This window comes from Triticum urartu, chromosome 4A (genome assembly GCF_056163025.1).
Source record: "Triticum urartu cultivar PI428250 chromosome 4A, HENAU_Tu73, whole genome shotgun sequence".
NCBI lineage: Eukaryota > Viridiplantae > Streptophyta > Magnoliopsida > Poales > Poaceae > Triticum > Triticum urartu.
The window spans coordinates 464,488,779-464,512,070 of record NC_141876.1 but is presented as its reverse complement, the minus strand read 5'-3'; the positions used below and the strand labels follow the sequence as shown (position 1 = coordinate 464,512,070).

The window sequence follows — 23,292 nt, the reverse complement described above, 5'->3', positions numbered from 1 at the left end:
TCTGGGTACTACAATCGCTTGAATCAAGTGGGAGTTCATCTTCCAGATAAGATAGTGATTGACAGAATTCTCTAGTCACCATCACCAAGTTAGTAGAACTTCGTGATGAACTATAATATGCAAGAGATAACGGAAACAACTCCCAAGCTCTTCGTGATGCTGAAATCAACGAAGGTAGAAATCAAGAAAAACATCAAGTGTTGATGGTTGAAAAGACCACTAGTTTCAAGAAAAGGGTAAAGGGAAGAAGGGGAACTTCAAGAAGAACGGCAAGCAAGTTGCTGCTCAGGTGAAGAAGCCCAAGTCTGATCCTAAGCCTGAGACTAAGTGCTTCTACTGCAAAGGGACTGGTCACTGGAAGCGGAACTACCCCAAGTGATTGGCGGATAAGAAGGATGGCAAAGTGAACATAAGTATATTTGATATACATGTTATTGATGTGTAATTTACTAGTGTTTATAGCAACCCCTCAGTATTTGATACTGGATCAGTTGCTAAGAGCAGTAACGCGAAACAGGAGTTGCAGAATGAACAGAGACTAGTTAAGGGTGAAGTGACGATGTGTGTTGGAAGTGGTTCCAAGATTGATATGATCATCATCGCACACTCCTATACTTTCGGGATTAGTGTTGAACCTAAATAAGTGTTATTTGGTGTTTGCGTTGAGCATGAATATGATTTGATCATGTTTATTGTAATACGGTTATTCATTTAAGTAAAAGAATAAATTGTTGTTCTGTTTACATGAATAAAACCTTATATGGTTACACACCCAATGAAAATAGTTCATTGGATCTCGATCTTAATGATACACATATTCATAATATTGAAACCAAAAGATGCGAAGTTAATAATGATAGTGCAACTTATTTGTGGCACTGCCGTTTAGGTCATATTGGTGTAAAGCGCATGAAGAAACTCCATGCTGATGGGATTTTGGAATCACTTGATTATGAATCACTTGATGCTTGCGAACCATGCCTTATGGGCAAGATGTCTAAAACGCCATTCTCCGGAACAATGAAGCAAGCAACAGATTTGTTGGAAATCATACATACTGATGTATGTGGTCCGATGAATATTAAGGCTTACAACAGGTATCATTATTTTCTGACCTTCACAAGATGATTTGAGCAAATATGGGGATATCTACTTGATGAAACATAAGTCTGAAACATTTGAACAGTTCAAAGAATTTCAGAGTGAAGTGGAAAATCATCGTGACAAGAAAATAAAAGTTTCTACGATATGATCGCAGAGGTAAAATATTTGAGTTACGAGTTTGGTCTTCAGTTAAAACAATGTGAAATAGTTTCACTACTCACGCCACCTGGAACACCACAGCATAATGGTGTGTCCGAACGTCATAACCGTACTTTATTGGATATAGTGCAATCTATGATGTATCTTACCGATCTACCACTATCGTTTTGGGGTTATGCATTAGAGACAGCTGCATTCACATTAAATAGGGCACCATCAAAATCCGTTGAGACGACGCCTTATGAACTGTGGTTTGGCAAGAAACCAAAGTTGTCGTTTCTTAAAGTTTGGGGTTGTGATGCTTATGTGAAAAAGTTTCATCCTGATAAGCTCAAACCCAAATCGGAAAAATGCGTCTTCATAGGATACCCTAAAGAAAATGTTGGGTACAACACCTTCTATCACAGATCCGAAGGCAAGATATTCGTTGCTGAGAATGGATCCTTTCCAGAGAAGGAGTTTCTCTTGAAAGAAGTGAGTGGGAGGAAAGTAGAAAACTTGATAAGGTAATTGTACCTTCTCCTTTATTGGAAAGTAGTTCATCACAGAAATTTGTTCCTGTGACTCCTACACCAATTAGTGAGGAAGCTAATGATGATGATCATGTAACTTCAGATCAAGTTACTACCGAACCTCGTAGGTAAACCAGATTGAGATCCGCACCAAAGTGGTACGGTAATCCTGTTCTGGAGGTCATGTTACTTGACCATGACGAACCTACGAACTATGAGGAAGCAATGATGAGCCCAAATTCCGAGAAATGGCTTGAGGCCATGAAATCTAAGATGGGATCCATGTATGAGAACAAAGTGTGGACTTTGGTTGACTTGCCCGATGATCGGTAAGCCATAGAAAATAAATGGATCTTCAAGAGGAAGACGGACGCTGATACTAGTGTTACTATCTACAAAGCTAGAATTGTCGCAAAAGGTTTTCGACAAGTTCAAGGTGTTGACTACGATGAGAGTTTCTCACTCGTATCTATGCTTAAGTCTGTCCGAATCATGTTAGCTATTGTCGCATTTTATGAAATCTGGCAAATGGATAAACAAAACTGCATTCCTTAATGGATTTATTAAAGAAGAGTTGTATATGATGCAACCAGAAGGTTTTGTCAATCCTAAAGGTGCTAAATATGCAAGCTCCAGCGATCCATCTATGGACTGGTGCAAGCATCTCGGAGTCGGAATATACGCTTTGATAAGTTGATCAAAGGATATAGTTTTATATAGACTTGCGGTGAAGCCTGTATTTACAAGAAAGTGAGTGGGAGCACTACAGCATTTCTGATAAGTATATGTGAATGACATATTGTTGATTGGAAATAATGTAGAATTATTCTGCAAAGCATAAAGGAGTGTTTGAAAGGAGTTTTTTCAAAGAAAGACCTCGAAGAAGCTGCTTACATATTGAGCATCAAGATCTATAGAGATAGATCAAGACGCTTGATAAGTTTTTTCAATGAGTACATACCTTGACAAGATTTTGAAGTAGTTCAAAATGGAACAGTCAAAGAAAGAGTTCTTGCCTGTGTCATAAGGTGTGAAATTGAGTAAGACTCAAAGCCCGACCACGGCAGAAGATAGAAAGAGAATGAAAGTCATTCCCTATGCCTCAGCCATAGGTTCTATAAAGTATGCCATGTTGTGTACCAGATCTATTGTATACCCTACACTGATTGGCATGGGAGTACAATAGTGATCTAGGAGTAGATCACTGGACAGCGGTCAAAATTATCCTTACTGGAATAAGGATATGTTTCTCGATTACGGAGGTGACAAAAGGTTCGTCGTAAAGGGTTACGTCGATGCAAGTTTTGACACTGATCCAGATGACTCTAAGTCTGAATCTGGATACATATTGAAAGTGGGAGAAATTAGCTAGAGTAGCTCCATGCAAAGCATTGTTGACATAGAAATTTGCAAAATAGATGCGGATCTGAATGTGGCAGACCCGTTGATTAAACTTCTCTCACAAGCAAAACATGATCACTTTTTGGGTCTTAATCACATAGCGATGTGAACTAGATTATTGAATCTAGTAAACCCTTTGGGTGTTAGTCACATGGAGATGTGAACCAATCACATAAAGATGTGAACTATTGATGTTAAATCACATGGCGATGTGATCTAGATTATTGACTCTAGTGCAAGTGGGAGACTGAAGGAAATATGCCCTAGAGGCAATAATAAAGTTATTATTTATTTCCTTATATCATGATAAATGTTTATTATTCATGCTAGAATTGTATTAACCGGAAACATAATACATGTGTGAATACATAGACAAACAGAGTGTCACTAGTATGCCTCTACTTGACTAGCTCGTTAATCAAAGATGGTTATGTTTCCTAACCATGGACAAAGAGTTGTTATTTGATTAACGGGATCACATCATTAGTTGAATGATCTGATTGACATGACCCATTTCATTAGCTTAGCACCCGATCGTTTAGTATGTTGCTATTGCTTTCTTCATGACTTATACATGTTCCTATGACTATGAGATTATGCAACTCCCGTTTGTCGGAGGAACACTTTGTGTGCTACCAAACGTCACAACGTAACTGGGTGATTATAAAGGAGCTCTACAGGTGTCTCCAAAGGTACATGTTGGGTTGGCGTATTTCGAGATTAGGATTTGTCACTCCGATTGTCGGAGAGGTATCTCTGGGCCCTCTCGGTAATGCACATCACATAAGCCTTGCAAGCATTGCAGCTACATGAGTTAGTTGCGGGATGATGTATTACAGAACGAGTAAAGAGACTTGCCGGCAACGAGATTGAACTAGGTATTGGAATACCGACGATCGAATCTCAGGCAAGTAACATACCGATGACAAAGGGAACGACGTATGTTGTTATGTGGTCTGACCGATAAAGATCTTCGTAGAATATGTAGGAGCCAATATGGGCATCCAGGTCCCGCTATTGGTTATTGACCGGAGACATGTCTCGGTCATGTCTACATTGTTCTCGAACCCGTAGGGTCCGCACGCTTAAGGTTACGATGACAGTTATATTATGAGTTTATGCATTTTGATGTACCGAAGGTTGTTCGGAGTCCCGGATATGATCACGGACATGACGAGGAGTCTCGAAATGGTCGATACATAAAGATTGATATATTGGAAGCCTATGTTTGGATATCGGAAGTGTTCTGGGTGAAATCGGGATTTTACCGGAGTACCGGGAGGTTACCGGAACCCCCTGGGAGCTAAATGGGCCATGATGGGCCTTAGTGGAAACGAGAAGAGGCAGCCCTACATGGGCCGTGCGCCCCTCCCCTCCCTTGGTCCGAATTGGACAAGGAGAGGGGGCCGGCCCTCTCTCTCTTTTCCCCCTTCCACAAGTCCTATTCCAACTAGGATTGGGGGGGGGGGGGAATCCTACTCCCAGAGGGAGTAGGACTCTCCTGGCGCGCCCTATGTGGCCGGCCAGCCTCCCCCCCTTGGTCCTTTATATACTGAGGCAGAGGCACCCTAGAACACACAAGTTGATCCACGTGATCATATTCTTAGCCGTGTGCGGCGCCCCCTGCCACCATAGTCCTCGATAATATTGTAGCAGTTCTTAGGCGAAGCCCTGCGACGGTAGAACATCAAGATCGTCACCACGCCGTCGTGCTGACGGAACTCCTCCCCGACGCTTTGCTGGATCGGAGCCCGGGGATCGTCATCGAGCTGAACGTGTGCTAGAACTCGGAGGTGCCGTAGTTTCGGTGCTTGATCGGTCGGGCCATGAAGATGTACGACTACATCAACCAAACGCTTCCGTTGTCGATCTACAAGGTACGTAGATCATATTCCCCCTCTCGTTGCTATGCATCACCATGATCTTGCGTGTGCGTAGGAAATTTTTTGAAATTACTACGTTCCCCAACAGTTACCGGCAAGTCTCTTTACTCGTTCCGTAATGCTACATCCCGTAACTAACTCATTAGCTACATTGCTTGCAAGGCTTATAGTGATGTACATTACCGAGAGGGCCCAGAGATACCTCTCCGACAATCGGAGTGACAAATCATAATCTTGATCCATGCCAACTCAACAAACACCATCAGAGACACCTGTAGAGCACCTTTATAATCACCTAGTTACGTTGCGATGTTTGGTAGCACACAAAGTGTTCCTCCGGTATTCGGGAGTTGCATCTTGCATGATCTCATAGTCATAGGAACATGTATAGTTATGGAGAAAGCAATAGCAACAAACTAAATGATCATCGTGCTAAGCTAACAGATCGGTCAAGTCAATCACATCATTCTCTAATGATGTGATCCCGTTAATCAAATGGCAACTCATGTCTATGGTTAGGAAACATAACCATCATTGATTCAACGAGCTAGTCAAGTAGAGGCAAACTAGTGACACTCTCTTTGTCTATGTATTCACACATGTACTAAGTTTCCGGTTAATACAATTCTAGCATGAATAATAAACATTTATCATTATATAAGAAAATATAAATAACAACTTTATTATTGCCTCTAGGGCATATTTCCTCCAGTGTGATGGTGTTTAACTCTGTTATCTTGAACCGCAAAACTGTCTGTAGCAACACGCCATGCAAAAATTCTGATTTACTGAGAGATCCGAGCCTTCCAATAATATTTCATAGCCTCCTTTCCCCATTTACATCACCACCGGAACTCCCTAACTCCATATTAGTGTCCGTTAGGTTCAGCGCCAATCTATACGCAGTTTTAAGTGAGAACAGCCTGTGTTTCTTGTAGTGCAAAGAAATAAAATCTTCCTCACCCAAAGTCAGAATACCATACTTGTTGATTGTGCCCACACATGTCATGCTCGATGGACATATCATACACATGACAAATTTGCATCTTATGCATGGATTGACTCATATTACGATTGCCTTGTTGCATCTTGTATTCCCATGTCACCCATGATATATGAGCTTGTGCATTTCCTTAGCAAATTTTTTGTGATCTTTCTTGATGGCATATTCATACATCATGATCATATTGCCCACCATCAATTGCATGATCACATAGTCACATTGAGCACCAATTACCATGTTCATGCTTTTGATACACCGTCTCTCTATGACATCATTTTGCACCGTGGTTGCATTGATCACATTCACAACACATATGTGTGCACAATGATTGCATTTTCGCCCATGAATGATTTGCATATCTTTCTAGATAATCTTGATAAGCTTCATGCACCTTGTCAGGATCAATCTTGTTGCACGGACTCATTCTTACATGATGGACACCTTGTGTGCGCTAACCATTGTATTTCCAAGTGTCGTTTGTGTTTGCTCTTTTTGCATGTGTACCACTCCGGAGACACCTTGGAGTACTTGGATTGTGCCATGTCTTCCACTTCGTCCAACTACAAGTCCGTCGACGACAACCGTTTCCATGGAGATGAGGTTTTCGATCCGAGGTCGGATCTTTCCCAAGGGAGGGGAGATGATGCGGAGCATCCTATGATCATCCCCATGTACACTACGACTTCTCCCCAAGCCCCTAGTGCCCATATGTTGAGACCTCAAGCATACGCCATTGGACACAAGGTGAACTCGCTCCTTTCCGAATCTTCCCTTTCCGCATGTAAGACACGGATGCTACCTCAAGCGCGGGCCTTGTGCATACTCAGGCCCATCCGAGGAGATCATGGAGAGCCAACGGGCCAAGGCCAAGTGCGCGCGGGAGCAAGGGAAGGAGAGCCAGCCGCTACAGCCCGAGCGGTACTACCGCTGAAGACCCACAAGCGGTGCAACCGCTCAACCACCGCCCAACAACCGGCCAAGCTTCTGTGATCGAGCGGTGCAAGGCCGGTGCAGCACCGGTTTATCCCCGTAACAGCCACCTGACCGGTACAACCGCCCCAAGCACCGGTACAACCGCTGAGCACATCCGCAAGTACCTCCAGGAACCAGTACCTGAGCGCCCAGCGGTACAACCGCCCCCATGACCGGTACTACCGCCCTGCCTGTGCGCAGTGAAAGGGGTTTCACCCCATGTATCCCCCAACTTACCCCTTGGACTATAAATACTTGTCCCTTAGCTCCGTACTAGGGGCAGCGTTGGTTTAGCTCATTTGAGAGATAGAGCTACGCTCATCCATATCGGATCTCCTCCGTGCGAGAGACCGCGGCCTCTTCGGAGAAGATCCCTTTGGATTCAAGCCCCCTTTCTAAGGGAAGATCCCCCCGTGGATTCAAGACCTCCTCACGGAGAAGACCGGCTACCCTTGTATCGTCCTTAGTTGTCCGTGGATCGTGTATCTTCTCTTATGTATTCGAGAATCTAGCACATGTGTGACTTATTCTTGTTGGTCTAGTGTTTCTCTTGTGTTCCCCTTGTGTTTTCCCTCTCTTTCCACCTCGTGTTCTTCGTGTTCTTCGCGGGATTCCGCTCCTATCGTGAAAGATCGGGCCACTAGGGTTCTACCCTACATCAATACCTTGCCAAGTAGCCGATGCCACTTGAGGGAATACAATGTCCAACAAATGCCCATGAGGATAATAATTTGCTTTCATCACCTTTGCACAACGAGTCCGGGAAAACCAATAACTGTCAAGCTTTGTTTGTTTGGAAATTGATAAAGCTATGTGTTTGTTTGGAAATGCAATTTTCAATGAGAATAGTGTGATGCCAAGATTGATTCTCACCTAGGTCTAAAATTGTTTGGCTAGAGCTCGCCAAATCAATGCTTCAATACTATTTTAGTTCAACCTTCACTATTTATTATTTTAATTTTGTAATAGAATAATATGAATATTTTGGAACTCTAGTTCAATGTTGCAAATTTACGTTCAAATTTGAAGCAACTAAAGATTCTTATTCAGTACGTTGCCTTAGGTTATACTCCTACCTAACAATTTCCTATAAAAATTACTATCTCTAACGAAGTGTAAATAATAGAAGATAATGATGCATAAAGACATCAATGCAACATCTAGGTTTTGAGTCTTCAGATCCTTCGTACATTCTCAAACTATCAAATTCTCACCTCTCCTGATTTTACTCTACATTTTACGACGGTTTTCGGAGCACGTCTTACACATGACTTTCTGTTTGAATTTTATCGTAAATTTACTCGAGTTTTCCAGAACACAACAATGCACATACATAATCATCAGGTTTTGTGGAGCTCAGGATCCAGATCACAAAAAGGGTACAGAAACTTAATGTCTTCATCAATACTCAGAGAACTCTAAGAATCCTATTGCACTGCCAAATGGTTATTGGGGATATTTTATACTGGACCAGTGATGGAGAATCCATGGAGTGACCCACATGGACCACATGATCGAATTCTGGATACAAGTTGGCATGCACATGCTCCAACTAAGCAAAAGCCCCAGCAGGTGCACCTCCTCGCTGTACCCTATCTGTCTCTCCACATGAGGACTGTGATAATACATAGGATTATCATTGCATGCTGGAGTACATTCACAACAACAAAAAATGGGGCAAGTAGACTACTTGAGGTCTCTGCTCTAGGTCAAAACTACAGTTTCATAAGAGTACAGTATTGTATTTATGTCCATCATAATAAAGGCATAAATACCAGTATTACAAGGGCAATAACTCACTCCTACATCGTTAAATTTTAATGTGGAGATTTGTGACGATTTTTTATTTTGTTCATTTGGTTGATAAAATAGTGTACGAGTTAGATGAGCAAATCAGATATTATAAGGGCACACGTTTTTTTCAGTGTAGGATCTTCCAAAAGGGGACACACAGTCAGCCCCTTCCTGGAATCAAGTGCCATACGTTGTTTCCAGTGTAGGACCTTCCAAAAGTGGACACACAGTCAGCCCCTTCCTGGAATCAACCATCGAAAGGCAAATCATGTCGCACCAAAGGCCAGAAAGGCACCGAAGGTCTCAGTGCCTTATCAGCTGGTGGATCGGCGCCAGAAAAGCAATGGCAACAAGATCACAATATATAATACAGCAGAAATTGACAGCGCATGTGCCACCCCTCTTGCCACTTGCAACTACGACAAATCAGCACAAGGAATAAAGAATCTGCAGGGGAAGTATGTATGTGTAGATTACAATTTCAATTCGACGCTTCTTAATAGCTGGGGATGGCAGTTTCAAATGAGGCTTGGCCATATGAACATGCCGCTAGACATAACAATTGTAGACAACTTACAAAAAAAAAACTCTTTTACTCTCCAACACTTAGGTATCCTGAAATAATAACCACGCTCACATTTTTCTGGCATATAACTCTGCAAAGTATATGGCTCTCACAAAGAGACCAGCATCAGCGGAAGCCGCCGCCGTCGGCCCAATATGACCCGCCCGCAGTTCCATTCTGATTGCTCCCACCCTTGTTGGCTGGGCTGTGATGGCTGTAACTATCAAAACCGTCATCTTTCGCATCATCCCAGCCGGCCCACGAGTCGCTGCTCTGGCTTGTCTTGGCAGGCTCTTCCTTCTTGTCTTGGTCATCCCAATCATCCCAAGAATTGGAATTGTGGTTCTGGTTCTTCGCTGATCCATCTTGCGGAGAATTCCAGCCGTTGCCGTTGCTGGTCTCCTGATCATACCTGCGGTAAGGCTCGTTGCTGTTGTTCTGCTGCTCCCTTTGTTGCCAATCATCACCCCAGCCACCGCCCACTCCCCCTTCCTTGGCATATTCCTCTACCTTTTGTGTGGCCAATGCCATCACTCCTTTCATAATCCCCCAGGTTCTGCTTCCTATCTCTGCAGTTTTATTGGTAACAACATTGACAGTTTCATTCACCTTCTGATCATAACCCCCTTCCCTCATCTGCATTCCAGAGAAGGAACATTCTTAAAAGACAAATATCGATGTAACATGAGAATAAAGAACACGACAAATAATCTAAAATTCAGCATGCACTATATCCTGAGACAAGGATTATGACAAGATATGTTCACTCAGCGCCTAGTCATGGGTGGAAGTGTGAAACAAGACAAGATACTGAACATCAGGCGCAGTAGAAATAAATATGAATAGAATAATATTCTTGAGTTAAGACTGCTCCAAACAGAGAAGACAGTTCATATAACTATTACAATGTCAAACCTTGCTTGGAGGACACCTTCCTATCATATTAGTATTCAGGAGAGTCTAACAAGATTTAATCAAGATACTAGCTAAACACAGCGAACAAAGAGCATTTTTCATGATCAACTAGACTACGGAAATTCAACTCTTGCATATCACAAATCAGGCAAAGCATTGCAAGTACCTTTGATTGAATCTCTTTTGTGCCAACTTGGACAACAGTAGCAGCAGATTGGGCAGCAGATGCTGCAACAAGCGAAAGGCGTCCAAATCCCTGAAAAGGTAAAATGGTAAGGAACATATACTCATGAGATTAAACAGAAATCAAAACAATGTCCAATTATGACATGACTGTCTAACCATATATGCACATGATCCAAGTATGACATCTCAAGCTTGGCACCAAACAAAATATAACCTTAAGTAACCAAATGACGGATGCAGATGTACTTTGCTAATATAATCTGAAGGAGTGCTGCTGGGGACGTTTATAAGGCACTAAGGCGAGCACCAACTGCCCTGACGCCTAAGTGACGCCTAAGCGCCTAAAGCGGGCATAATTGTAAGGCGCCGCAAGGTCACCTTACCGCCTAAGCGTCCAAGGTGGGACGCTTTAAAAACAATGGCTGGGGTACAGTAATAAACCACATTAAGTCTATAAGGAGAAATTGTTGATGATCAGGATCAGGCTACAAATGGTGATCCCACAGCTATGTCAATATGCATAGCTTAATGAAGACACGGTAGAAGGGGCACTTTAACTACATGCGAGGGGAGGTTCACAAATCCGATGAAGTATAAGATGTGGATGTCCCAGCACTCTAACAGGGGCAATATCAGTGATGCATAGTTAACAGTGGTGACAATATAGCCATTCATGACTTGCTGTAATAGGATCCCCGGAAGAAACCAATTTTATGAAATAGCAGATTTTCCTTTTTGAAAACAGAAGTATATGCTCTTCCAATACTATTGCAGTATTGGGGAAATGTTTGGAGATTCGTTGATTCTAACCACAAAACTATACATCATGTACTAGTAGTATTATGTTTGCAGGTATATAGGGAGTAGTTGATAATATCATAAAAAACAATGACCTGTTTCGTTTACCTGGGAAACGACCTGCATGACATCGCCCTGGGCAGCACCGTTGTTGTTCCTGTTCGCCGACGGCGGCGGGGTGGATCCGAAGCCAACGTACTTGCCGCCCTGAGAGGGAGGGATCCCCTGAGGCTTGGACTCGTTCTCCGCCATTCTCCTAGCGAAAAAATCCTCCTTGCTGGCCGCCGACGCCTCAAGCTCCTGCTTGGTGTATATGTCCTGAGTGGACTTAGACCTCGTCGGCTGTCTCCCCGAATCCGCTCCAGCGCCAGCAAACGATCCGGCCGATTGGTTCCTACGCATATCCGGACGGACCTCGTCGTCCCAATCGTCCCATCCACCGCCACCGCCACCGCCTCCGCCCCCTACTCCGGCGGGCAAGGGCGGCCTCCTGGCGGGGGCGGGGGCGCCAGATCCGGGCGTCTCCTTAACGACGGGCGGGTCGGTCCACGCGCGGCCCTCGGCGAGGGCGACGATGCGGTCGCGGTAGGCGGCGGCGGCGTTGGAGTTGTACTTGGGGATGTGGGGCGTGTCCTTGGGCACGCCCCGCGCGGTGAGGAAGGCGTTGAGGCGGTCGTTGCCCCCGGCCTCCATCTTGCGGAGCTGCGGCTCGGTCCAGGAGTCCATGGTGACGGAGCGGACGAAGCTGATGTGCACGCCGAGGCCCCGGTGCTTGCCGGAGCACTCGAGGCACATGAAGACGCCGTAGGAGACGCTGGCCCACTGCGGGTTCCTCTGCGCGCAGTCGACGCACGTCTTGTTCCCGGGCTGCCCCTGCAGCTCCCTGAGCCGCCTCGCCGCCGTGGACGCCATCGCCGGGATCCGGATCTGCCGCGCCGGATCCGGGATCGGGGCCGGTTGGTGGCCGCGGGAGGGCGAGGAGGGGGAAAGGAGGTGGTGGTGGTGGTGGAGGGCTCGCCGACACGGAACGGGGAGCGAGCGAGCGAGCGAGGGGGAGGTCAAATACCGTGCGGTGGACGCTTGTGCCCCTGGGCGCGCCGGGGCCGCGCCGATGGCAGGCTGGTAATTTCTCCCCGCGGCGGGAGGGCAGGGCGGGGACTCCTCACGGTAGGCGTGGCCGAACGGCCGAACCGAACTGCCCGCGACGCCGACAGCCCGGGCCCACAGCGCAGCAGCAGCGGGACGGACGGGCGAGGAAACTGGGAAAGGGAGCGAGGGGTCAGGACTCAGGAGGAGTCCTACTCGTAGCCGAGTCGGGTCGGGTAGGGCTCGGGTGTGTGGGTGGGCGCTGCACGCGATACAGCCGGGTGGCCATCGGGTGGTTTGGGGTCGGGACGGGCCGAAACGCACGCGGGGCCGTCGCTCGGCAAACAAAAACCGACCCCTCCTCTCGCCTCGCGGTTTTTTGACCCGTCGTTTCCGTTTCCCGCATTGCGTTAGGAGTTAGGACGACGACGCGCCGAGAGCCCTAGCCGATCGATCATGGCGGCGGCGGCGCCGGAGGCGGTGGAGGTGCCGACGGAGGAGACGCCCGCGCCCGCGCCCGCGCCCTCCGTGGCCGCGGCGAGCGATGATCAGGCGGCGCCGGCTGCCGCGGGAACCAACGCTACGGTGCCCGCGCTCTACGTTGGCGATCTCCACGAGAACGCACAGGAGGAACACCTCTTCGACGCCTTCAGCAAGGTCGGCGCCGTCACCTCTGTACGCGTCTGCCGCGACAACGCCACTAGCAGGTCGCTCAGATACGGCTATGTGAATTACTTCTCCCAAGCCGATGGTATACACGCTCTCTATCGCGCTACTGTCTCAATCCATCCATCTCATTTTTTTCCTTTTCTACCATGTCACCGTGAGCTACCGCTATGTATCTTCAATTTCGATTTTTCCTTGATAGCGATATGGGGTGCCATGTTTTTTCCTATCATTATTTATTGCGGTCTTATTTCATGGATTTATACAAAATAGGTATGTTTAATTATATATCAAACATCTCTGCGTGGCATCAAAGTGGGCGTGTTTAATTATATATCAAACATCTTTGATGGCGTTTGAACAAGCTATATGGGTCGTTGTCATCCAACTGTCGTTTTCGTTGCTGTAGTGTGTTGCCACTTTTGAATTGATAGCCATCATCGGTCCCTTATGGTAACCGGGGGAATTGCATAGTTTGGGTTGTTCAACATGCAACTAGTGCACCCATCACATAACTGCCATGCGTTGCTTAATCTTGAGCTTGTATGTCACATGCAATTTACTCCCTCCGTTCCTAAATATAAGTTTTTTTTATAGATTCCACTATGGACTACATACGGAGCAAAATGAGTGAATTTACTCTCTAAAATATGTCTATATACATCCATATGTAATTTGTAGTGGAATCTCTAAAAAGACATATTTAGGAACGGAGGGAGTAATTGTTAATCTTTAAATTTTACCATGTATGGAATGTATTTGTGTCATGTGTGTGTGAGAGAAAGAAAGAGAGAGTGCGTGAACTGGCCATATTTGGGTTACAACCCATCCTTTTTACATGCATGTTTGGTGTTTCTAGAAGCATGAATTAGTATCTCTTCCAAAACTAGAGATTGCGGCAATGTTAGCAAGGAAACAATGTTTGGCTTTGAGGCTTGGTTCTGGTGCTAGCTGAACCGGTTCACAGAGAGAGTAATATTTATGTTTATTAGTACATCTCCTTTGTACAAGTTTAAGATGCACGGTGATATATTGTGATGTGGAGCAAAAGATTGGTATCGATTATTCAAAGTTGAGTTCCTTTTCCATTGAAGATGGTAGAAATAATAATTTAGGAGACTTTGTCTGCACGCACTCCCTTCTTTATATATATTGTTCCTTACAATGTCTTGCAATCGCACAATTTCCAATTTTTAAGTTAATGCCCGATCCATGGAAATGTGAATGAATAAGTTGATTACTACTGTCTTGTCGCTCTCTCCAGTTTTTCCTATGCTTGTTGTATAAATTTACTCTTTTTTAAATATATATATTGAAGGTATAATGTATGTTTTACCAACAACTTGTCTACTTTTCTATTTATTCGTTCTCTCTTTCCTTCATTATCTTATTACCGATTTCATTGTTCAACAGGGCCCTATGCCCAAACTACTTTTGTTTATGGAGGGATAATTGATTGGCTTTTGACTTGTTTTTTAACTGTTGACAGCAACGACTGCTTTGGAGCAGATGAATCATAGCCTTATATTGGACAAACCAATTAGAGTAATGTGGTCAAATCGAGATCCCGATGCCAGGAGAAGTGGCGTTGGAAATGTGTTTGTGAAGGTAAAAAGATAAAATATGTTCTTCATGCTAATATTTCTCACTCTGTATTGCCATATGTAAGTACTAACTTGATATTGTATTAATTGACAGAACTTTGGGGATCATGTTGACAATGTAATTCTTCAAGAACTATTCTCCAAGTTTGGAGAGATATTATCTTGTAAAGTTGTTAGAAATGAGGATGGCACAAGTAGAGGCTATGGTTTTGTTCAGTTTGCAGCACAAGAGCCAGCAGACATTGCAATAGAGACTCTTAACAACTCTTACTTTGAGGGCAGAGAGTTGTAAGTCAATGTTTCTGTAATACAACTAGTACATGACTTTATTTTATGTTAATTTTGTCTTCTTTTTTTAACATTTCTACTTACATAGTTTTGTTTTACAATGATCAATCTTGTGTAGGCTTGTTGCTCATTTCGTTAAGAAGAGCGAACGATCCGCCAATAATGATGACAAGTACACTAACTTGTATATGAAGAATATAGATGATGACATGACAGAAGAACTTATTAAATTAAAGTTCTCTCAGTTTGGTCAAGTAACTAGTGTGAAGATAATGAAGAGAGATGATGGAACATCCAAGGGTTTTGGGTTTGTTAGTTTCAAAACCCCAGAAAGTGCCAAGAAAGCAAAAGAGACCATGAATGGGATGGCTTTGGGTATGTATATTACTGCCATGCTTTTCATTTCACAAATAACTTTTAATGGTCGATGCATTTTTACTTAACAATGTTAATCATATTTTCATTATTAGGAGCGAAAACTTTGTATGTGGCAAGGGCTCAAAAAAAGGCTGAAAGAAAGCAATATTTGCAGCTCTTACATGAGGAAAAGCGCAATGAAATAATCACTAAGAGCAATGCAAGTTCCATCATTATCTCTTTTATGTCTCCTCGTTGTTCCATCCTATATATTCACGTATATGCATTCACGTCTTTCATTTACAAATGTGTATTTAATTTTGACAGGGGTCCAATGTGTATATCAAAAATATTAGTGATGAAGTTGAAGATGATACTCTTCGCGAGCGCTTTGCTGAATTTGGAAACATTACATCAGTAAAGATTATGCGTGATGACAAGGGCATTAGCAAAGGATTCGGATTTGTATGTTATAGCACACCCGATGAAGCAAAGTGTGCTGTAGGCAACATGCGTGGTAATCCTCTATTTATTTTGCAGCGACTTATAGTTATACATTGACATCACGATACTAAGAATGTATACATTGACATCACGACACTGAGAATGTTTTGTTTTGTTTGAAATAAAACAGGTGTCATGTTTTATGGCAAACCATTGTATGTTGCTATTGCTCAAAGGAAAGAGGACAGAAAAGCAAGGCTAGAGCAACGTTTTGCTGAACTTGCTACGATGGCAGGAACTGCAAGCCCTGTGATCCCCACAGGTTATCCTCATGTGTACTTTGCCCATCCCAGTACACACTTTCCCCAGGGTCCTTCAAGGCAAGGTTTCATGTATCCACCCATTGGGTTCGGCCAAGAATGGAGGCAGAATGTGTACCCTTCGCCGCATAGTATCCAACAAATTCATGCACCACTCGTATGTCACTGACTTGTTCTACTCAAAATTCATTTTTTAAGTGCAAAAAACTGGTTAAAACTTCTTAACTTTAATTTTTGCATAGATGCCAAATACTCCAAGGCAGTACAGAAACAATAGGGGACGAATGACCGGGAATATGATGACTTTTCCCCACACTGTTAACTATGTGTCACACGCTCAGACAGCTAAAGATTTCATGTCCATGTCCCGGCAGGTATGTTTATCACTTCATTTTATAAATATCTAATATTAACGAATGTTAAACGGTTTTTAGTGAGAAAACAAATGTTTTACTTTTTAGTCTATTTAAATCGTGGTTAGTCTAACAATCTTGTTGCAAAGTTTTTTGTTGACACTGTCACGGATTATTTTGACCACTAATTTTCCATCTCAGTATAATTCAGCAAAGGCATATAGCGTGAACATACTTTTTGAGACAAACACATGTGTATTTCAAGTATCTAAGTAAAATTGGAAGATAATAATAGTCAAGATTTTGAAAGATACATATGTGCAAAACAACTTTTAAGGAACGAGAAGGTAATATATTGTTTTGTGGCTTATTTAAACGTCATCCTTTTCCTTTAGTTAGCCCCCCCCCCCCCCCCCCCCAATTACTATTGGCAATTCAATCATACTAAGTATACATTGTCTTGTGGCAGAACTTCACTAACACGGAGTGTTAGGCTACCACCTAGCACTTTATTAATTAACAGTACTTGATAATTCTTTCCTTCTGAAGAGTTTAAGGTGCAACCTGTTACTATTGCCAATTCAATTATACTACCTAGACGTTGTCTTGTGACAGAACTTCACTAGCATGGATTGCTAGGCAGGGAACTACCTTGCACATAGTTAACATTATCTGATCCAGTTATGCATAATTTATTTCCTTTTGGAGAGTTTAAACTGCTACCTGTCATGCAGCAATTCGCTCATGCAAAGTACATTCCACCTGATGTTATGAGCAATGGCCTGGCCATCCATCACGGCGGCCCTATTTCGTCGCTGAATGATTCTTTTGCCAGCTTGCTGGCTGCTGCTCCACCTGAACAACAAAGGGATATGCTCGGGAATAGGATATATCCACTGGTCGAGAGATATCATGTAATTCCTCATCTACTTTAATCCCTTATTTTGCTTCTTTCAAAACCAATAACTGAGGGACCTAGCAGTTGCACTAACTTGGTATGCCCTGTCTGTTGCAGCCTGATCTGGCCAGTAAGATCACTGGAATGTTGCTGGAGCTGGATACTTCTTATTTGCTCTCGATGCTGAATTCGCAGGATACCTTGTCTGCAAAAGTTAACGAGTGTGTGCAAGCTCTCCAAGGGCAGCAAGCGGCAAAAAATAAGCCTGAGGATCTGGAGGCCCTACACCCTGGCTTCCTCGACTCTACCGGTGTAAACGCCAACTGAGAGGGTTCACAACCAGGCCAAGAACCTTCCATTTTCTTTTCTGGACAGGGATTTTTGGGAACTAGATAGCCGTTCTTTCTTATTTTAGTTTGTGGAATTTTTACCGATTGGACTTATGAGTTACTTGTTACTTATACAGAATAAAAATATATTGGATTTAGCTAGAACCTTGCGAGTTTTATTATTATTATTATGACATCCTATGAATGAATCTTATAGAGAATAAATGACTTTTGGTGACTTTACTATGTTGCTCTTCCTCTGACGTTATGAACATTTCTGCCTTAAGTCTGCAAGGTTTCTCCATATATTTTAATTTATTGTGGAGTCTATATAGAGATTAAAGTGTAGACCTGGTGTCGTACAATCTTCATATACTCACATCAGACTATATTTCTGAAACCATGTAGATTATCTGAAGTCCAAGCTGTTCAGGCCACTTTACTAGATGTGTTATTTCTGATTTTGTCTCCTACAGATTTTGTGGATGTGTTCTGACTATTGAGAAAGCCACTGCCGCTGTGTTGTTATGATATCTTCGATTCTCCATGTGGTTTAGAGATAATTGCTGTGCCAGATCGGCCTATTAGGGCATGTGCAGGCCCTAGTGAATGGCGCTAGGATTGATTTCCTGGCCGGTATTTGTACCAACGCATTCCAGGATGAGCTATTCTAACAAATTCTCTAGAGCCTCTATGATGGTTTTAGAGGGCCGACTCCAGGATGAAGCTCTATAATTCTTTTTTCACATGGTACACACTCTTGGGTGGGTTACATATTTTTCTTTTCTTCCTTTTCTCGCTCTCGCTGTCCAACCCAATCAGGGAAGAGAGGACCTCATTGGAGCCGCCGCCTTTTTCCACGGCTGATCGTGCCCTTGCACCCTGGGCGCGCGGGGCAACGCGTTTGTGTAGAGATGGGGTTGTTAGGTGGCGGCAATGTTAGGCGCAGACGAGGGGAGAAGGAGCATTGCCCGCACCATCTTCAGTGGCAACACGATTGTACATGGATGGGATAGCTACAAAGGTGGCAATGGTGGGAAGAGGTAGTGCTGCGCCAACGAGGGATGGAGGAGTGATGTCTGCATTGTCTTTGACGGCGATGATGGGGTGGGAGTTGAGGCAGTGCAAGGGCAGGCAACGAAAGAATGGAACGATGGTGAGACGCAGGGTGATTTGGCGGGGTCTGGCTGTTGGCGTGGCAATGTGACCCACGGTAGGAGGCGGGAGTTGGGCGTGCAATAGAGTGCCCTATATATCCCCTACCCCAAAATAAATAGAGGCAAGATGAGTTTTTTGGGCATGTGTGTGTCGGGGTGCGCGGTGGCCGATGGTCCTCGCAAACTGTCACCGGCGGTGTCAGGTTAGCCTCAATCTGGATCTGGAGTACTCGACCTGTCGTGGTGGTCCCTCGTCGGGGTTGGTCTTTGACCTGTTCCCGCAACATGGTGGTGGGTGGGGGAAGCTTAGTGTCTTAGCGCCAGCGGCGGTGATGCCTTCGGGTGCCTCGTTCCTCTTGGGACGCCGCCTTGGCCCCCCCTCCCCTCGGCACCCAGGGCGAAGGCTTCCTCTGCTTTAGTTGACGCGATGGTGCAGCGCCCAAGGGCGTTATCTTCTTGGGGGCGTCATCGATGTGTGGGGGCGTCATCGATGTGTGGGGAGCTTAGTGTCTTAGCGCCATCGATGGGGGGAAGCTTAGTGTCTTAGCGCCAGCGGCGGTGATGCCTTCGGATGCGTCGTTCCTCTTGGGGCGCCGCCTTGGTCCTTTCCCTCCCGTCGGCACTTAGGGTGAAGGCTTCGTCTGCTTTAGTTGACGCAATGGTGCGGCGCCTGAGGGCGTTATCTTCTTGGGGCGTCATCAACGTGTGGGTGGCTATCAGTGGCAGCGTATCTCCTGCGTTTTTCCTCGGCGGCATTTTGGTGGTGTTCGGTAGTGCATTTTTCTGCATTTTTAGCGTCTTGTGTGTTCTCTCTTATTCTTTTCACTTTTGATCAGTTTTTGAGGAATTTCTTAACATCATGTATCGTTTAGAGCTGTGCTTTATATATGAAGTGGGATGAAAGTCTATTTTGAGAGATGCAATGCTCTTAGCATCGTTTCACATAAGGGAGTCGATGCTTTGTTTCCCATCGTGCCTCTACTAGAGCAAATTCATCTTGAAGGTACATAGAACTATGGTTGCCTTGATGGGCGGACCGCGGCCTTGATAGCTTAAGGCCCCGATTGAGAGCCATGTAAAATTATACACCTGGAAATATCATACAGGTGTATTTTACTGTTCCACGGAAGATCCCGGTATTTTACAAGTGGTTGAAAACCAGCATTTGGATACAGTTCCCACGAGGAGCTCTTCGAGGAGCACAACCGCAACTCTCGACTCAATCCCCATAGCTGCCTCTGTAGCACACCTCTGCCTTGCAATCTGGCATGCTGCCGCACACATCCGCCTCTCCGCACGCTCATCCCACTCCGATTTCTTCTTTTCCTCCCCCTCTCCTGCTGCAAACCTCAACTCGAGCCGATCTCATGGCGGATGCGGGAGCTCGTCGGCCTATCTTCCCTGCTGCCACATGCATAGTCAGGTTGGGAGAAGACATGCCACAAGCGTCATGGAGCTCACTGTTGCTTTCCTCATGTCTTCGACGACTAATGGCTCGAATAACACATCATGCAACTCCTCGCGCCCACACTCTCTTCCTAACCAAGACCATCGCCTGCTCTTTGTCGGCAGTGGCATCCCAGTCCCTTGTTGTTACGGTAACTTATTCCTTATCCTTGTGTGAGAGATCAGAATAGGAGATGGGTCTCGACAGATGAGGATGGTGGTGGAAATAAGCTATAATGGGATCATATGCAAGTGGGGCCTCTGGCCCAAATGGATTGTCTTTTTTATTCTACCAAAACTTCTGGAATTTGATCAAAGAAGACATTATGACATTGGCCAGGGATTTTGAAAATGACTCTTTGGATATTCGAAGGATTAACTACTTCATTTTAACTTTGATACACAAAGAGCCTGATGCCAAGGACATGAGGAAGTTTAGGCCTTTTAGCCTTAGTAACTGCTTCGTTAAGATCTTTAGCAACACCATGACCAATAGAGTGTCTCCTTTTGGTCAAAGACTCTTGTCTCCTTATCATTCTGCTTTTGTCTGGGTTAGATTCATTCTAGAAAGCGTGGTTACGGCCCATGAAGCAATTCATGAGGTGCATAGTTCTAGTAGGCTTGGGGTTGTCCTCAAGTTAGATTATGAAAAAGCTTATGATCGAGTTAATTGGGACTTTCTAGTAGAAATGATAACTTCCCGAGGGTTTGGCAACAAATGGATTGGTTGGATCTTGTCCATACTTTAAGAAAGCTCATTTTGTGTGAGAATCAATGATACTAATGGTCCATACTTTGTTGGGGGGAAAGGGCTCAAGCAAGGAGACCCCCTCTCCCCCATACTTTTTTAACCATGTTGAAGATGCTTTCTCTAGGATCCTAGCCAAAGCTATTATAGCCAATATTATTCGTGGGATTATTCCTTATATAATACCTATGAGTCTGATCAATTTACAATGTGTCGATCATACGATTCTGTTTTTAGATCCTGACCCCGCCTATGCAAAAAAAACTTAAAGTGGTTACTTTCTTGTTCAGATCAGATATCTGGAATGAGAATTAAATATGATAAATGTGATCAATTGACCATCAATGTTGCTAATGCTTCTGCTAAACTACTTTCCTAGATTTTGTGTGTTAAAATTGGGTCTTTCCCTCTTAAATACTTAAGAGTTCCTCTACACTGCCTTGAGTTGAGGAGGAGGACATTCAACCTATTATTGATAAGATCATTAAGAGGATATGTGGTAGGAGGGGCAGATTACTGAGCCATGTGGGTAAGCCCATTGTTTTACAAACTTGTATTGCTAGCATTCCAATGTATCTCATGTCTATAATAAAATGTCCTAAATGGGCTATTAGAGTTATTATTTCTCAGAAGGCCCATTTTTCTGGGGTAACTTGGGAGATGTGCACAGGTACCACCTTGCCAATTGGGGATTTGTATCCCCCAAAATATCTTTGGTGGGGGGGGGGCTTGGGTGTGGTTAACGTTAGGGAGTTCAACCTAGCCTTGTTGGCCTCTTCGTCCCTTAGGGGAGGGGATAAAAATTGGATTGCCCTACCAAAGCATAAGTATAGTACCGATAAACCTAATCTTCTTTGGTGCAGAACTAATGTTGGCTCCCCATTTTGGAAAGGGGTTACTTGGGCCCTTTTCGGGGTTAGGCCTTTCTATAAATGGATGTTGGGAAATGGGACTCACATTAGCTTTTGGCATTATATCTGGGCTGGAGGGATGACACTGAAAACTAGGTTCTGGGATGTGTTTGAAATATTCCAACAACAACATTGTAGTGTTTCCCAAGTCTGCGATGGTTGCACACTTAAAATCACATTCAGAAGGTGTGTGGATGCTGACTTTCTAGTTAGACGGCATGAGTTGTTAGTTATGCTACGTAATTACATCCCCAATGAAGATGATGACCACCCTATTTACATGCTGGAACCATCTGGTTTGTACTTTGTCAAGTTTTTTTATAACGTGATGAATTGGGGAGGGGTATGTACCCCCATCTAGATTTTTTTTGGAAAATTGTGGTTCTCTACGGCTTCTTGGTGTTTGTATGGCTAGTGAGGGAGTCCCGTAGTAGGGGGTCCTCAGGCTGCCGGCCTATCTCTTATGGGTCAGACAGGTGGGCTGCACTGCACCTACTAGAAGGCCGAACTATGAGGCGACTCCATATCCGGACAGGAGATCTTTGATGCCTTGGTGTGTCCTCCAAGTCAAGATAAGAAGAATCAACATGATTATTCCTTCCTTTTAACTGACCATGTGTAACCCTAGTACCCCTAGTGTCTATATAAGCCAGAGGGTTTAGTCCGTAGAGGCTAGAAGAACAACCATTATCCTACTCACGTAGGGTTTAGTTCATCTAATCTCACGGTAGATCGACTCTGTAATTAACCTATACACTCTAATATAAGAAAGCATGACGTGGGGTTTTACCACTTCGAGAGGGCCCGAACCTGGGTAAACATCGTGTCCTTCGTCCCTTGTTCCCCATTGATCCAAGATCCACAGCCTGGGACCCCCTACCTGAGATCCGCCGGTTTTGAAACCGACATTGGTGCTTTTATTGAGAGTTCAGTTGTGAGATCGCTGAAGGATCGGTGGCTCGCCTGATCATCGGAGATGGCATCAACAGCGAGGACATCTTCGTCCTCGGCCAGCTTTTTGCGTTCGGCAGCATCATTCTGCATGCTAACTTAGCAAGTCATCTCGACCAGGTCGACAGCTTCGCCCCTGAGTACCAGATCAGGTTCGGTAACCTAGAGTACGTCACCGTCACTCGGGGCAACCTCATCTTCACCGGTTTCTCAGCTTTGCGTGAGGCCCCCCAAGACCCTGAAGCTTCAACTTCGGGATCTCCTTTCGATCCAATCCCTGGGTTGGCCCTCACCTCGGATCCGGCTCTAAACCCGGATGCGGCCTCTATGTTCGAAGATTGAGAGTCAACCCCGGCCGGACTCGCCTCTCTCACCTTGGATCTGGCTCCAAACTCGGATGTGACCTCTGTGTCTGAAGATCGGGAGTCAACCCCCGGCCGGA

The 23,292-nt window shown here is 44.6% G+C and overlaps 2 protein-coding genes across 2 annotated transcripts; one reads left to right on the top strand and one right to left on the bottom strand.

Annotated features, from left to right (window-relative positions):
* Positions 1–9,262: 9,262 nt before the first annotated feature.
* LOC125552123 (putative ADP-ribosylation factor GTPase-activating protein AGD6) lies at positions 9,263–12,338 on the bottom strand. Its single transcript, XM_048715602.2, has 3 exons — positions 11,401–12,338; positions 10,475–10,564; positions 9,263–10,029 (listed from the first exon to the last, which is right to left on the bottom strand). Exons 1-3 carry the CDS (start codon positions 12,202–12,204, stop codon positions 9,520–9,522), a joined length of 1,404 nt encoding a protein of 467 aa, XP_048571559.1. The 5' UTR covers positions 12,205–12,338; the 3' UTR covers positions 9,263–9,519.
* Positions 12,339–12,742: 404 nt separating this feature from the next.
* Positions 12,743–17,875, top strand: PAB7 (poly(A) binding protein 7). Its single transcript, XM_048715603.2, has 10 exons — positions 12,743–13,129; positions 14,534–14,652; positions 14,743–14,936; positions 15,055–15,311; positions 15,407–15,513; positions 15,621–15,810; positions 15,928–16,214; positions 16,300–16,431; positions 17,145–17,324; positions 17,426–17,875. Exons 1-10 carry the CDS (start codon positions 12,835–12,837, stop codon positions 17,633–17,635), a joined length of 1,971 nt encoding a protein of 656 aa, XP_048571560.2. The 5' UTR covers positions 12,743–12,834; the 3' UTR covers positions 17,636–17,875.
* Positions 17,876–23,292: the final 5,417 nt, after the last annotated feature.